Genomic DNA, 16,457 nt, shown 5'->3' on the forward strand with positions numbered 1-16,457 from the left:
GACCTGAAAACTCTAGAAAATTTGAGAGCACTATGGAAGGATTTGGGAAAGATGATAATACATTTTATCGTAATTAGAAAATCTCATTTTTTCTATTTCTGAAGAGGCTGTTAGAGGATTTCTAATGTACTTTCTATTTCAGAAGTTCTCTGTAGAGTCATAGCAAAATTTCTGTATTATTTGGTCAGACTACTGTGCACTTACTTAATAATTTAAACAAAATTCTCTTTGTTTAGGTTTTGAGACAGATGCGAAAGCTGCCCTGGCAGGACCAAGAAGTGAAAGACTATGTTATTTGTTGTATGATAAACATCTGGAATGTGAAATATAACAGTATTCATTGTGTAGCCAACCTCTTAGCAGGACTAGTGCTCTACCAAGAGGATGTTGGGATCCATGTTGTGGATGGAGTGTTAGAAGATATTCGATTAGGAATGGAGGTAACCAAGACTTTCTTTAATGTCACACAATTGGAATTTGTGGATAATTTATTATTTCTAGGTTACTGTTGAGACTCAAGTTATAGGAATCTGTAAATTTATTAGTTAGAAAAAGCTGATAATCATTTTATAAGAATTTTCTGTAAACACTTTCCTCTTTTTTTTTTTTTTTTTTTTGGAGACAGAGTCTCGCTCTGACACCCAGGCTGGAGTGCACTGGCATGATCTCCGCTCACTGCAAGCTCGGCCTCCCGGGTTCAAGCAGTTCTCCTGTCTCAGCTTCCCAAGTAGCTGGGATTACAGGTGCTTGCCACCACGCCTTGCTAATTTTTTTGTATTTTTAGTAGAGACGGGGTTTTGCCATGTTGGCCAAGCTGGTCTCGAACTCCTGACCGCAGGTGATTGCCTGTCAACCTCCCAAAGTGCAGGGATTACAGGTGTGAGCTACTGCGCCCGTCCTAACACTTTGCTCTTATTGTAAAACCCAGATTTATTATTTTCTTAATTCACTGATTGCAGAGAAAATAGGTTAAGGGTAGAATTACATTTTAACTGTTTTAGAAACAATGTAATGATAGCTAAATTTAATATCTAATATGTTCTTTTTGTGAAAACACTTTAAAGATAGCCATTTCCTAGAGAGAGAAAAGGACACCTGGAAGTGACCACTTTATTATGAAAGATCTGTCGTTTCTCTATTCAGTGTTCTTCCAGTGATTGATATTTTCAAGTTACAGAGGCAAGTTTAACCTGTTTTCATGTACACTACTCCTCTTTAATGAAAATCTGTGTTTTTGTTTCCTTTTAGGTTAATCAACCTAAATTTAATCAAAGGCGTATCAGCAGTGCCAAGTTCTTAGGAGAACTTTACAATTACCGAATGGTGGAATCAGCTGTTATTTTCAGAACTCTGTATTCTTTTACCTCATTTGGTGTTAATCCTGATGGCTCTCCAAGTTCCCTGGACCCACCTGAGCATCTTTTCAGAATTAGACTTGTATGCACTATTCTGGACACATGTGGCCAGTACTTTGACAGAGGTTCCAGTAAACGAAAACTTGATTGTTTCCTTGTATATTTTCAGGTATATAAGCTGAAATATTCAGTTTGGCATCATTTAATGCATTGCATGTGTTTTAAAAAATACTATTAGAGAAGAAACATGGTATTCATATACCCTATATATGTTCATAATTAGATTATATTGTTCATAGAAGAATGCTTTTGGAAATTTAAAGATATATGGTGGATTCTATTATATGAACATTCTCATTGCATGTAACCTTTATGATTGATAATGATTGCTCATTAATCTTGGGAATTATTTTCATACAGTTTATAAATTTGGTTCACTAATTTGTGGACCATTATATTTAATACAGTAATTTATTAATTAAAATTACTTGTGATTTGTAATACATTTGTTAATGTTCTCTTCTCACTCATCTATATTCTGATTTACATCTCAAATTCTTGCCTTTTTTTTTTTTTTTTTTTTTTTTGAGACGGAGTCTCGCTCTGTCGCCCAGGCTGGAGTGCAGTGGCCGGATCTCAGCTCACTGCAAGCTCCGCCTCCCGGGTTTACGCCATTCTCCGGCCTCAGCCTCCTGAGTAGCTGGGACTACAGGTGCCCGCCACCTCGCCCGGCTAGTTTTTTTGTATTTTTTTTTTTTTTTAGCAGAGACGGGGTTTCACCGGGTTAGCCAAGATGGTCTCGATCTCCTGACCTCGTGATCCGCCCGTCTTGGCCTCCCAAAGTGCTGGGATTACAGGCTTGAGCCACCGCACCCGGCCACTTTTTTTTTTTTTTTAAATAGAGATGGGGTCTTGCTATGTTGGCCAGGTTGATCTTGAATTCCTAGCCTCAAGTAAGTCTCCCACCTCAGCCTCCCAAAATGTTAGGATTACAGGCATGAACCACCGTGCACAGCCCAAATTCTTGTTTCTAAAAGATAGAATTTTTTTTTTTTTTTTGAGGCTGAGTCTTGCTCTGTCACCCAGGTTGGAGTCTAGTGGTGCAATCTCAGCTCACTGCAACCTCTGCCTCTCAGGTTCAAGCAGTTCTCCTGCCTCAGCCTCCAGAGTATCTGGGATTACAGGCGTACTCCACCACACCTGGCTAATTTTTGTATTTTTGGTGGCGGGGGGTGGGGGGGGCGTGGTTTCACCATGTTGGTTAGGCTGGTCTTGAACTCCTGACCTCAGATGATCCACCCATCTCGGCCTCCCAGCGTTCTGGGATTAACAGGCATGAGTCAGCATGCCCAGCCTATTTTTTTTTTTTTTTTTTTTTTTAAAGAAAACCTATCACTTTTGAGAAAAATGTGTTCTAGGCCGGGCGCGGTGGCTCACGCCTGTAATCCCAGCACTTTGGAAGGCCGAGGCGGGCGGATCACAAGGTCAGGAGATCGAGACCATGGTGAAACCCCATCTCTACTAAAAATAGAAAAAAATTAGCCGGGCGCAGTGGCGGGCGCCTGTAGTCCCAGCTACTCGGGAGGCTGAGGCCGGAGAATGGTGTGAACCCGGGAGGCAGAGCTTGCAGTGAGCCGAGATTGCGCCACTGCACTCCAGCCTGGGTGACAGAGCGAGACTCCGTCTCAAAAAAAAAAAAAGAGAAAAATGTGTTCTATTTAATACAGAAAGAATGTTTGTTCATTTATTCATAAATTCTTGAGTTGTGCACTCCATATCTTAATTTTGGTTAATTATATAAACTTCTGATTTAGACCAAGTACAATATAAATTAAATTCATATACAAATACAGGGACAGTACTACAACCTCTATAAAGTTTATATTTCAGAAGTTAACTTATAGGTTGATTAGTTGGAGCCCAATTACTATTTCCCATAAAATACAATTTTCTAAGTGCCGATTAGGGTGAACAACTCACTATCAAGTGCTTTAAGTTTTACTAAGTACTGATAGTACCATTCAATTCTATATAATCACAGTTGTTAGTATTTTCATTTACCCATTATGAAGAAAATAAGTTTAATGTTACAACTTGAAGTATTAAAAATACATCCACATTGTGGCATGTGTTAAGTGGGGGGTAAATATTATTGGGGAATTGTGGTCTGTTAGCTTGCTCCTACCACTATTCTTTTGCAATAGAGGGAAACTTATTACTCCTTTACTTTCTGAATTGATGAGCAGAAAGTGGGGAAAAGGACTTGCAGATTTGAGGGTTGGAGTCCCTGTTGTATGTGAGGACCATCTTAAGTTGGATACTGTATTAAAAGCCAGAGTTTTGCTGCAAAATGGCAACTATAACAGCATCCAAACTAGAGTCTCTCTCAGAAGGGAATCATTCTTTGGATTCTCTCTGACGTCTTAGGCTGAGAGAAAAGAAACACTCAGAAATATTCAGGAGCAAAAAGAGACAAAAATGTTTTCCAAATTGATTAACAGACAAAAGTGCATAGCAGAGCCATACTTAGGAATTGGAGTCAAAAGTGAGTGAGGCCTGGGTGGCGAGGTCTGTGTGTTCACCCAGAACATGGAGTGTACAGTGCAGTATTAGAAGGTCAGGAAGAAAGGATCACCTGGAGCAGTGCTTCTAAACTTTGCTGAGCATCCATGTCCCCTGGGGACATTGTAAAGATGCAGATTCTGATTCAGTTGATCTAGGGGGAGGACTGAGATTCTACATTTCTAACAAGCTCCCAGATGAGGTCCACACTTGGAGTAGCAAGGACCTGGAACAGACTGGAGAGGAAGAGTAAAACTCCCAGAGGAATACCTGTTTATATACTAGTAAATTCTTGGGTTGGGGTTGTGCTTTCAGTTAATGTAAATTTAGGAATTAGAACAAATATAAAATAGAATGTGGGAACCAGGCTTGGAGTAGAGAGGGAAAATATCTACACAGTGCCATATACACAGTAGATGTTCAATAAATGCTTGTTGATGATTAGTGGTTTTATATATTTCAAAAACCATATCTTCAGATACTTTAACTCTTCAAAAATCAAAGCAAGTAGTACAGAGAAAATAATGAACATTTATCACAACAATGGCTTTGAATTTGGTTATATTTGCAAAATTAAATATGGGAAATCAGTACCTTGTTTTGGAGTAGCTGAAAATTTATTTGGTATTTTATTTATAATATATCCTTGCCTTAAAAAAACTGTGACAGTTATAATAAAAAGATATTTAATACATTCACCAAATAGCTGAAAGCCTGTATAGACAGAGGGAAATGATTGGAATAAGATCATTGCTGTTGACCGTTAATAGAAATGGTAGGTGTCTTTTACAACCTTTCAGCTTAATAGTTATAACTATGTAACAGCACAATATAGTTTATTATTTTTAAATATTTTGTTATTAATTTCTTGTAGCTAAATTTATTTTTCATTTGTTATCAGCGTTATGTTTGGTGGAAGAAAAGTTTGGAGGTTTGGACGAAAGACCATCCATTTCCTATTGATATAGATTACATGATCAGTGATACCCTAGAACTGCTAAGACCAAAGATCAAACTCTGTAATTCTCTGGAAGAATCCATCAGGCAGGTACAAGACTTGGAACGAGAATTCTTAATAAAACTGGGTAAGCAATTGATTATAGACAGAAAATGAAGGTGCTATTTGGCAGATTGTATCTGGAATTTGCTTTATAATGTTACCAGTCAGAGTTTACATTGTATCTTTTCTATTTTCAGTGTTGAGTGTAACATAATAGTGTTAGGTAATAGCCATGTGATGTGCTTGATTTCACTAGGTAATTTCAAACTGGAGAAAAACAGTTATGCAGTACTCACAGGACTTGAAGCAAGTAATAGTGATGGGAAAAAAAAAAACGAAAACCACAATCCTGTCTACCTCTCTTAATTGTAGAATTTTTGGTTGCTAATATAAAATCTATTTTTGATTAAAGCATTACTTATTTTTGCAGTATGTATTTTCAACAGGCATTATTTCTTAAAAAGTGCAAGGAAAGAAACTGTAGAAGGGAGTAACTGTCAGAAATTTGGAACTATCCTGCAGAGTAGGATTTCAGAGCTTACCACTGGCAGAGTTGCTTCTGTTTCTAAGGACTAGAGAAAATCTAGAGATAATTAGAAGGTTCTCTATATACTTCAGTATCCTGAGGTTGTTTTGGGGAGAAGAGTTAACTCTTGAATAGCTGCCATTAGAGCTGCAGGAACCTACATGTCTTTAGAAATAACCAGTACAAGGTATAGCCATACCAACCTGGTTTATATGCTGATAGTTCTTAGCATGTTTTATTGTAGTCATTTTAAAGTGACATGTTTTGGACAGTTGTGGTGGCTCATGCTTGTAATCCCAGCACTTTGGGAGGCCGAGGCAGGCAGATCACCTGAGGTCAGGAGTTGGAGACCAGCCTGGCCAACATGGCAAAACCCCATCTCTACTAAAAATGCAAAAATTATCCAGGCATGGTGGCGCACACCCATAATCCCAACTACTCAGGAGGCTGAGGCAGGAGAATTGCTTGAACCCGGGAGACGGAGATTGGAGTGAGCCAAGATCACGCCATTGCACTATAGCCTGGGCAACAAGAGTGAAACTACATCTCAAAAAAAATAAATAAAATAAAAATAAAGTGACACGTTTTCATACTATTAAGCTAGTATTTGATTTCCCACTAGAACTTGGTACATTCATGTCTATCATGAAGGGATCTTTACCTTAACCAGTTATGCAAATTATATAAATTTACTACATTGCATATCTGAAGAACCACTTTTCATGGTAAAGGTTTTATAAGTGCTGCTACTGATTGTGCAAGTATTAACTTTTCCTGCAACTTAACCCGTAAAAGCATATGTGATTCTTTTTGTTCTTTGAACCTTTTTCCAAGTTACCTACTTTCTTTTCCTTTTGAAATTTCTAATTGAATACATGATCTCATATCAAGCAGAGTATTTGTGAACTTATTTCACTTGCTTTGGATCCTTGGAAAATTGTTAAGTCTTAGCCTTGTTTCTCAAAAACCTTAATGAATGGTACTCTCTGTATAGTGGACATGAGTAAATATTAGTGTGATACCTAGTTTGGTGACAGAAAAGAGAACAGTTGTGCTTTGTCCTTTGTAGATCAAAAGGCTAAATTAAAGGACTGCAGGCTTCTTGTGAGGACTCTGTCCTTGCTTAGAATATGAAGGTAAAAAATAGATCGCTGTTCATGAATAAAACTCAAAAGATGGTAGCAGCTGCAATCAGTGCACTCCCAAGTCTCCATTTGCTTCCTGGTTATAGAGTCTAAATATCAGGAAGAAGACATATGCAGAAAAATTGATATTAAATCAGTTTCCTACTGATAAACCAGAAGATAATACAGTATTGTGCTTTTGGTAGTTTTTTGTTTTCAGACACCTGAAAATTCATTGTCTCATGTTAGTTTTATAGTATCCCAATGTTAACATTGTAGTTAATTGGAAAATACTAAAACCATTTTCTTATATTTTAAAAATAATTTTAATAGTATTAAAAGTAATAAGTGTTCATGACAGTAATTTTTTTAAATACCAAGAAAACAATACCAATATTCCATACAGAAGGATAATCATGTGTTACTATTTTGATACATATTTTTCTACTCTTTTTAAATTTTTTGTGTTTGTGATTTTATAACCAATTGGTTCTACTTAATACATTATGAAATTTTTTCTTGACATTACACATATTCTTTTAAAGCTTTATTTTTTGTTTTTTAATTGGCTGTGTTCATTTGTATCTATGTGCCATAATTTACTTCATACAGCTGTTTCACTCTTAGGTTGATACTGTTTCACTCTTAGGTTGATTCTAGTTTTATGTAAATAACATTTTTAGTGTACCTCTGATTTTCTCAGGATAGGTAAGATTACTGGCTCAGATTTTTATTTTAATTTAAGAACAAAACTAAAATGATAATAGTCAATATTATTTGAATTCTGGTTTGGAAGTGTTCAAACCAGTATTCATGAAATGAGAGGGTTAAATCATATCATCACTAAAGTTTCTTCCTGCTTGAATCCTCTCAGATTCTATGAATCAACAGGTATTTATTTAACACCTACTGTGTATTTATTAATATATGTGCTCTCAAGTTTTGAACATACAAGTTTTTTGTCCTCAAGGGTCTTATAATCTGATGTAATATTTATGTGATTATTAGGAAAAAAATAACAACGTAGTATATCATCAAATGTAAGATGCTATAAGTTCTCCACATGCTTTAGGAGCAAATAGGAGAAAAAGTAATAGATTGAAATACTCATTGACAGTTTATGCAGCAAGTAAAACTGAAACGGAACTTGAAGAGTGGATGGGATCTGAAAGTACGTATTGAAGGGTGTTGTCTATTGAGAAGGATATTGGACAAGCAAAATCTTAAAGCAGTGTGTTCTGTGACAGGAGATGTCTGAGGCAACTTCAGGGGAGGGCTTAGGAGAGAGGAGTGGGTAGCAGATCAGTGGGATCAGATGAGACCATATTGTGTGCATCTCAAAAGTAGAGAGGGTGGATTGGAATTCCAACAGGAAGAATTGACTAGGCTGTGAAATGTGGGATGGACACAGGAGGTGAAAGCAAATTCAGGCCAGGGAGTTCCATTAGGCTTAGGAGGAGAATGCTGTTATTGAAGAAAAAAAGTGAGTCTGTATGGTGACAAAGCTGCTATGTAGCTTTTTGCCCCATTCCCCCACATCTTAATTTGCATACATTCAAATTGATAGCCAAATATGATTTATCCATTAAAGTGGCACAATTTGTTTCAAGTCTTTGAGTTTTTGGAGACTCTTTAAATCTCATTTGGTAAAGAGTGTGGCCAACGCTGTATCTTACATATGGCTGAGACTGTACCTCCTCTGTTGCTGTTTTCTACCTTTGTCCAAGACTGAGATATAAAAGATTATCCAAGTATTTAAAGCTGTAAGAAAAGAGGGAAAAGTATACACACATATACACTTATTTTTTGTCGCTTTTTGTTAGTGGTGTTTCTTTGTTGAAATGTAGGCCTACACATTTAGTTTTTAAAATGTCTCTCACCGCAGTTTTTAACTCTTTTACGTTTGTTCTGAGAAAATGGCTGTTGAATTATTAATGCATACTTTTACATGAATTGGTATAGTATAGAAAACTGGCCTGTATCTATTTTTAATGTATTTTCCATTTCCATCTTCTCATTTCAAGGCCTAGTAAATGACAAAGATTCAAAAGATTCTATGACAGAAGGAGAAAATCTTGAAGAGGATGAAGAAGAAGAAGAAGGGGGAGCTGAAACAGAAGAACAATCTGGGAATGAAAGTGAAGTAAATGAGCCAGAAGAAGAGGTGATGACTTTTATATATAGCAACATAGAGTACATTTGTATAAGAGTATTTTGATTATACGAGCCAAAATTTTTTTAATACATAAGACCTCCTCCTTAGTTGTTTTTTGTTTTTTGTTTTTTTTTTTTTTGAGACAGAGTCTTGCTCTGTCGCCCAAATTGGAGTCCTGTGGTGCAATCTTGGCTCACTGCGACCTCTGCCTCTTGGGTTCAGGTCATTCTCCTGCCTCAGCCTCCCGAGTAGCTGAGATAACAGGTACCTGCCACCACGCCCAGCTAATTTTTGTATTTTTAGTAGAGATGGGGTTTCACCATGTTGGCCAGGCTGGTCTTGAACCCCTGACTTCAAGTGATCCGCCCCTCACAGCCCCCCAAAGTGCTAGGATTACAGGCGTGAGCCACTGCACCTGGTCTCTTATTTAGTTTTATGATAGTAAATGTAACTAGTAGTGTATTTCTATCATAAAACCCCTTGTTTAATTGAAAGTTTTTTTTTTTGAGATGGAGTCTTGCTCTGTCCCCCAGGCTGGAAGTGCAGTGGCGCGATCTCGACTCACTGTAAGCTCTGCCTCCCGGGTTCACGTCATTCTCCTGCCTCAGCCTCCTGAGTAGCTGGGACTACAGGCGCCCGCCACCGCGCCCGGCTAATTTCTTGTATTTTTAGTAGAGATGGGGTTTCACCGTGGTCTCGATCTCCTGACCTTGTGATCCGCCCGTCTCGGCCTCCCAAAGTGCTGGGTTTACAGGCGTGAGCCACCACGCCCACGTTAAAAGTTTTTAAAGAAAGTAATAAAATACTGATCATAGCATTTTTATTTAATAAGCAATTTAAAGAAAAAAATTGTTTGATCTCCACATGTCTTTTTTTTTTGTTTTTTTTTTTGAGACAGGGTTTCTCTCTGTTGCCAAGGCTGGAGTGCAGTGGTGTGATCATAGCTCACTGCAGCCTCAACCTCTTGGGCTCAAGTGATCCTCCCACCTCAGCCTCCTGAGTAGCTGAGATTGCATGGACGTGCTACCACGCCCAGCTAATTATTATTATTATTATTATTTTTTTTTTTTTTTTGTAGAGATGAGGATCTTGCTGTATTGCCCAGGCTAGTCTTGAACTCCTGGGCTTAAGCAATCCTCCTCCCTCAGCCTTTCAAAGAACTGGGATTACAGGTGTGAGCCACTGCACCCCACTTCTTGTGTATCGTAATCTCGCTGTTGAATATGGACTTTTTAAAAGTCAGTGGATTTTATACTCTTCAAAGCAAAATTACTGGCTAGATATTAATGAGCTTTGCTTTATTTTTCCCAGATCTCATGGTTATATGAAATCCGAAATTCAACATATACCATAGTAATTGATACACCCTTTTTGTATCTATGACTCTATTAAGCTAAACCATATGAAATTGCTCTTGTACTGTTTCTGACTTAGCAAAATGTCATTTCTGTATGATTAAAACTAGCAGTTTTAATTCTTTCGGTTTTGTCGATGTTTGATACAGTCTTCACTGTCGCCCAGGCTGGAGTGCAGTGGCATGATCTCTGCTCACCATAGTCTCCACCTCCTGGGTTCGAGTGATTCTTGTGCATCAGCTTCCCAAGTAGCTAGGATTTTAGGTGTGTGACACCAAGCCCAGCTAATTTTTGTATTTTTAGTAGAGACGGGGTTTCACCATGTTGGCCAAGTTGGTCTCGAACTCCTGGCCTGAAGTGATCCCCCCACCTTGGCCTTCCAAAACGCTTGGATTACAGGCGTGAGCCACCATGTTCGACCCATGATTCTTCAGTTTTTTCTTCCAAACTCACTTACGTTTAAAAGTTCCATGAAGCTGTGCACATCTGTAGTCCCAGTTACTCAGGTGGCTGAGGTAGGAGGATTGCTCGAGCCCAGGAATTCATGTCCAGCCTGGGCAACATAGTGAGACCCTGTTTCTTTAAATTAAAAAAAAAAAAAGTCGAACAAAATAAAAGGATGTCTGGGATTTGCTTTATAATCTCGTAGATTGGGGAATGGGTTAGGGGTATAGAAGAAAAATGAGAGTTTAAAAAGTTAGAATTAGTAAGATACGAATAGAATACTGATGAAATTAAAATGTAAGTCATGAAATTAGCAGTTTTTCACTGGAAGTATTATTTTAATTAAATATTGAAAAAAGTTTAAATTTGCAGTCAATACTTAAGTGTTTTGGGGAAGTTTAATTTCAGTTTTAAAGTTTTTATTTATTTGAGTAAATGGGATGTAAATATTTTGAGAATGTGGGTTTAATATTTAAAGGAATGTTAATTGTTTATAACATTCATAAGATAGATTTGCAAACTGGATTTTTAAAAAGCTTTATTTAGAATTAAAGAGAAAGGACTCATAATTTAAGGTGATTAAAGGTTTCTGCGGTCAGATGTAAAAATCCATAAGGCTGTGTTTCCTTCAGCCCTAAAGCTTTGTAACTTATTGGATATTTGGAATGCTTTAACTGCATAACAAATGGCTTTGCTGTTAGTTAAAAAGGATTGGTTGTGAAAAGATAGGTAATAATGTACGGTTTTCCTAATTGGCTAGTATTTATAGGCAGTGGAAATGCACTATTAAGTATTTATGTTATTTGCTACCACTTTTTCTTTACAACCTTAGAACTTCCTTAGATATAAATAAGTTAGTAAAAATTTAGAATTGGAATATGTTTCTTTAATTGGCTTCAGTGTACTAGATGGGCATTACATTGCTTTGTTTTCAAAATGAGGTTGTAATAGAAACATTCAGTAATAGAATTCAAGTTGACTTATTAAGTATTTTATAACAACAAAGGGAAATGAGAAAATATTTCCATTTCATATTTTCAGACTAATCTTATGGTTGTCTTGGATTTGGCTACTGTACTAATTACATGAGCAGTATCTAATAAATCCAGCATCCTTGGTAAATATGACATTAAGGAGCGCTCATTTTCTTACTAATTTCTCATTTGAAGAGTTCTGATATGTTTCCTCCTCTAAATGCTTTTTCTCCTTTTTAAACATGAACTTTATACTTTTGATAGTTATATCATTTGTAACCATTACTTACTTTTCCAGTTGGAGAATGCATAGTGCACAGGATACATGGGTGTTTGCTGCATAAAAATACAAACAAAACGTGCAGAGGGAGGTTCCATGTGCTTGTGTGTGGAAGTGAACTGGGACTGTGGTTTACTTTGTGAGAAATGAGGTTGGAATAGTTCACTTCTCCTTTCACCCCAAGACCAGTTTCCCATGACCGCCCTCCAAACATAAGGAGGAGAAATTTATTAAAGAAAGAAGATGCATTGATTATAAAGTGATAAGAGCAATGGATAGGCCGGGCGCGGTGGCTCAAGCCTGTAATCCCAGCACTTTGGGAGGCCGAGACGGGCGGATCACGAGGTCAGGAGATCGAGACCATCCTGGCTAACACGGTGAAACCCCGTCTCTACTAAAAAATACAAAAAACTAGCCGGGCGAAGTGGCGGGCGCCTGTAGTCCCAGCTACTTGGGAGGCTGAGGCAGGAGAATGGCGTGAACCCGGGAGGTGGAGCTTGCAGTGAGCTGAGATCCGGCCACTGCACTCCAGCCTGGGCGACAGAGCATGACTCCGTCTCAAAAAAAAAAAAAAGAGCAATGGATATTCTACAGTTATTTACTTTGAGACAGAAGGGTTATAATTCAGCTCTTCAAAACAAATGCTGTGTTCTATTTTTATCTTGGTCCTCAGCTGTTCAAGGTTCTATTTGACCTTTTGAAGAGCGGGGGTGACTCTTAGCACCTGACAACCAGAACATTTTCTCTTAAACATCAGCTATCTAAGTTAAAGATAACTGTTTCAATTAAATGTTCTTCTGTGACAACTCCAATATTCTCTAGCATTGTGTAATTTATCAACAGAAAGTACAAGATTCATTCTTATAATAGCAATAATAGTTATTTACTGAGCAATTGTTATTCATGGTTACTGCCCTAAGCGCTGTCTTTGTATTACCATTTCTCATACTACCCTTGCAATAGGTGGGAAACGAAGGCACAGATAGGTTGAATAATTTTCCCAAGATCATAGAGCAGGTGGTGGCAGAGCCGGTATTTGAACTCAGGCAGTTCGCCTTTTGCTGCTCTGTTCCTCTTGCTTTCCCTAGCCTGCTTAGGTTTTGTGGTTCATTGGCGAGCACTTCTTAATTCCACCCATTGTTGTATCAGTGTACAGTGGGATTAGGACAAATGAAATTCTTGTTCAAAATCTTAATTTGAAAAATTAATGCATGCTCCATTCCCTGAATAATATGAAGCATAAAGGATGGAGAGAGGGAAAAAGTTAATGTATTTTAGCTTAGTTTTTGAATGGGAAGTGTCTTTTAAGTGTTAAGAAAGGATTCATTTTTTCAAGAGCAAATTTAAGAGCACCTCTATTGCAAATTTAATTTTGAATTATAAAATTAATTCAGAAAACATGAATGCATTTGGGGGGAAAAAGGTAATGTATTGATGTACATTTTCTTTTTGAGTGGGGGATGGAGTGTAGCTCTGTCGACCAGGCTGGAGTGCAGTGGTGCAACGTTGGCTCACTGCAATCTCTGCCTCCCAGGTTCCAGTGATTCTCTTGCTTCAGACTCCTGAGTAGCTGGAATTACAGGTGCCTGCCACCATGTCTGGCCAATTTTTGTATTTTTAGTAGAGACGAGGTTTTGCTATGTTGGCCAGGCTGGTCTTGAACTCCTGACAAGTGATCCCCTGACCTCGGTCTTCCAAAGTGTTGGGATTATACCATGGCGCCGGCCATTGGTATCCATTTTTGAAACGTTGTCATTTTAGGAACTCAAAATCTTCAGCTGTCTATACACTGTTATGGTTTTGGAATTAATTGCCCCATACACTAAAGATAACACATTTAAGTCATTTGTTTCAGGAATTATTTCTCAGCCATCTTTGCACAGTGAGAAGCAGCTGGGTTTAGTGGGCTTTTTTTTTTTTTTAACTCTTAAGGAACCATGTTGGGGGTGACTTGTGATACTGGGGTGGAGGGGCAAACGAAGCTCCACTCTGTGCTTTGTGCCCTTTGAAAATCTGTCGGAACTCTGCCCCGTCTTCTGTTTGACCAGAAATTTCAGCTGAGGGAAGTGGATGGAGGCAGGGACTGACTGTGATAATGGGGTGAAATCGTCTTTGAAAACCACCAGTTAGGGGAGCTGAACGGCCAGGTCTTCTGCTTAATAGCAGTGTGCCCTTGGGCAAGTCACTTAACTATCCTGAGTCTCAGTTTTTTCATGTGTAAAATAGGAACAGTAAAGCTTGTCCTTGCATCCTCAGACTTGGGTAGAGCAAACAAAATGAAGTGTATGAGAATACCTTCCAAACCGAAGTGCTTTATGAAAGGTATTGCTGTATCATTGCTTTCAGCTCATAATGCTGTTATATTTGAACTTTTGTTGGTTTCCGTTGCAGTTAGATGGGTATTAAAGAACTACTGTGAGACATTCAGATTAGTCTCCAGATTAGTTTCAGGAGGAGGAGAACACAAAAGGCTCAGGAAACTTCTTCATTGTGGAATTCAAGAAAGAGCTTCTACAGTAGATCTCTATATTGTTAGATCAGTTGAAGGCAGTAAGATGGGTTTTCAACTACCAATTTGTCTTAAATGTTACTAGCTGACTTTGCCCTCCCACTGGAAGCCAACTACATAAAGAGCTAAAAGTTGAGAATAGTAAACAATTATACAGAAGTTTTGAAATCTTTTTAAGGCATGTAAAATATGATTAACTTCTCAAAGTGCTTTAATCTTCTAATATTCAATAATTTCAGGAGGGTTCTGATAATGATGATGATGAGGGAGAAGAAGAGGAGGAAGAGAATACAGATTACCTTACAGATTCCAATAAGGAAAATGAAACCGATGAAGAGAATACTGTATGTATGGCTGAAAAGTTTACTTTTTGAAATTGTGCAACATTTTTATAGTATTCAAATTTTAGTCACTAAACTTTTGTTTCTTTTGATTATGAAAAATGTTTGTTTAGAAATTCATTTTCAATTTGTTTTCCTAACCATTTTCTTTAAATTCTTTTAACATTGAATAATGTTAGATATTTTACTCACTTTACTCCTTGAGTTATGTTGAGCAAGTTATCAATACTAAAAGGCTTTGCCCTAGAAAACATTACAGTTAAAATTTCTGGTCTGATTTTGTTGTTTTGTTTTAATAAGGAGGTAATGATTAAAGGCGGTGGACTTAAGCATGTACCTTGTGTAGAAGATGAGGACTTCATTCAAGCTCTGGATAAAATGATGCTAGAAAATCTACAGGTATTAAATGTCGTTTGTTCCAAAGACTCTTCTCAATACAAAACGTTGCAGCCCATTATATTCTGGTTCATGTGAAGGCCTCTCCTATCTAAGTGTCTCTTCTGCAGCAGCTTTTGCTAGATCATGTGTAGACAGCTTGCAGCTAGCTGCTTGTCCTTCTTGCATCCCACATCCTGATTTGCATGAGGTAGAGTCGGTGAAAATGCAACACACACAAGATTTGGAACAGAATAATTTCATTATGCCAATCTTTGCCTTTATTTCTTAAATCGTATTTCTTTTTTTTTCTTGAGACAGAGTCTCACTCTGTTGCTGGAGTGCCCAGGCTGGAGTGCAATGGCACGATCTCAGCTCACTGCAATCTCCACCTCCTGGGTTCAAACAATTCTTGTGCCTCAGCCTCCCCTAGTAGGTGGGATTACAGGCATGTGCCACCACCCTGGGCTAAGTTTTGTATTTTAGTAGAGACGGGGTTTTACCATGTTGGCCAGGCTGGTCTCGACCTCCAGACCTCTCAGGTAATCCGCCTGCCTCGGCCTCCCAAAATGCCGGGATTACCGCGTGAACCACCGTGCCCGGCCTATTAACTCATATTTCTAAGACTTCTTTCTTGCGGTTTGTTTGGAAGCCAAACTGTGCATAAGATAGACATTTGGGGTCATTTAATTTAGTAAATTCTTACATTTATTAGTTGAATAGCTTCTATGTTAATGGAAAAATGTTTGTTATTTAATGTTTAAAGAAATACTAGTTGTTTAATGTATTCATAACATTAATAAACTGGATTTTCTAAAAAACACCATCTAGCAGTTTTTTGAATGCCACAGTAATTTCTTTTTTTTTTTTTTTTTTTTTTGAGACAGAGTCTCGCTCTGTCGCCCAGGCTGGAGTGCAGTGGCCAGATCTCAGCTCACTGCAAGCTCCGCCTCCCGGGTTCACGCCATTCTCCTGCCTCAGCCTCCCGAGTAGCTGGGACTACAGGCGCCCGCCACCTCGCCCGGCTAGTTTTTTGTATTTTTTTAGTAGAGACGGGGTTTCACCGTGTTAGCCAGGATGGTCTCGATCTCCTGACCTCGTGATCCACCCGTCTCGGCCTCCCAAAGTGCTGGGATTACAGGCTTGAGCCACCGCGCCCGGCCAGTAATTTCAAGTAACTATATTTTTCTAGAGTTAGAGGTAAAATCTTAGACTGCTTACTTCAGCCCTATATGTACTTGATGTTAACCCTTTGGTGACTTGACGAGTGGGTTTGTTTGTTTGAATGGCAGGATGCAGGCCCCGTTGGGGTGGGTTTGGTGGAGAATGGGAAGGGAGGGAGTGAAGATACTGGATATAGATAAGTCTTGAGGAGTTTTGCCAGAAAGGGAAGAGAAACGGGGAGGTAGCTAGAGAAGGTCATAGAGTTAAAAGACAGGGTTTTTTTTTTTAAAGGT

General features: G+C 38.2%; 1 protein-coding gene across 2 annotated transcripts in view; it reads left to right on the forward strand.

The window, feature by feature from the left end:
• The window catches only part of LOC105490609 (UPF2 regulator of nonsense mediated mRNA decay), a 128,888-nt gene that overhangs the window by 85,109 nt on the left and 27,322 nt on the right, over positions 1–16,457 (forward strand). For both annotated transcript variants that reach the window (XM_011756403.3, XM_024795689.2), the window contains exons 13-18: positions 237–440; positions 1,249–1,524; positions 4,819–5,002; positions 8,592–8,731; positions 14,524–14,628; positions 14,926–15,024. In XM_011756403.3, the coding sequence (XP_011754705.3) occupies positions 237–440; positions 1,249–1,524; positions 4,819–5,002; positions 8,592–8,731; positions 14,524–14,628; positions 14,926–15,024 (1,008 nt within the window). The remainder of the gene's footprint in view (positions 1–236; positions 441–1,248; positions 1,525–4,818; positions 5,003–8,591; positions 8,732–14,523; positions 14,629–14,925; positions 15,025–16,457) is intronic.

Source organism: Macaca nemestrina, chromosome 9 (genome assembly GCF_043159975.1).
Source record: "Macaca nemestrina isolate mMacNem1 chromosome 9, mMacNem.hap1, whole genome shotgun sequence".
Lineage (NCBI taxonomy): Eukaryota > Metazoa > Chordata > Mammalia > Primates > Cercopithecidae > Macaca > Macaca nemestrina.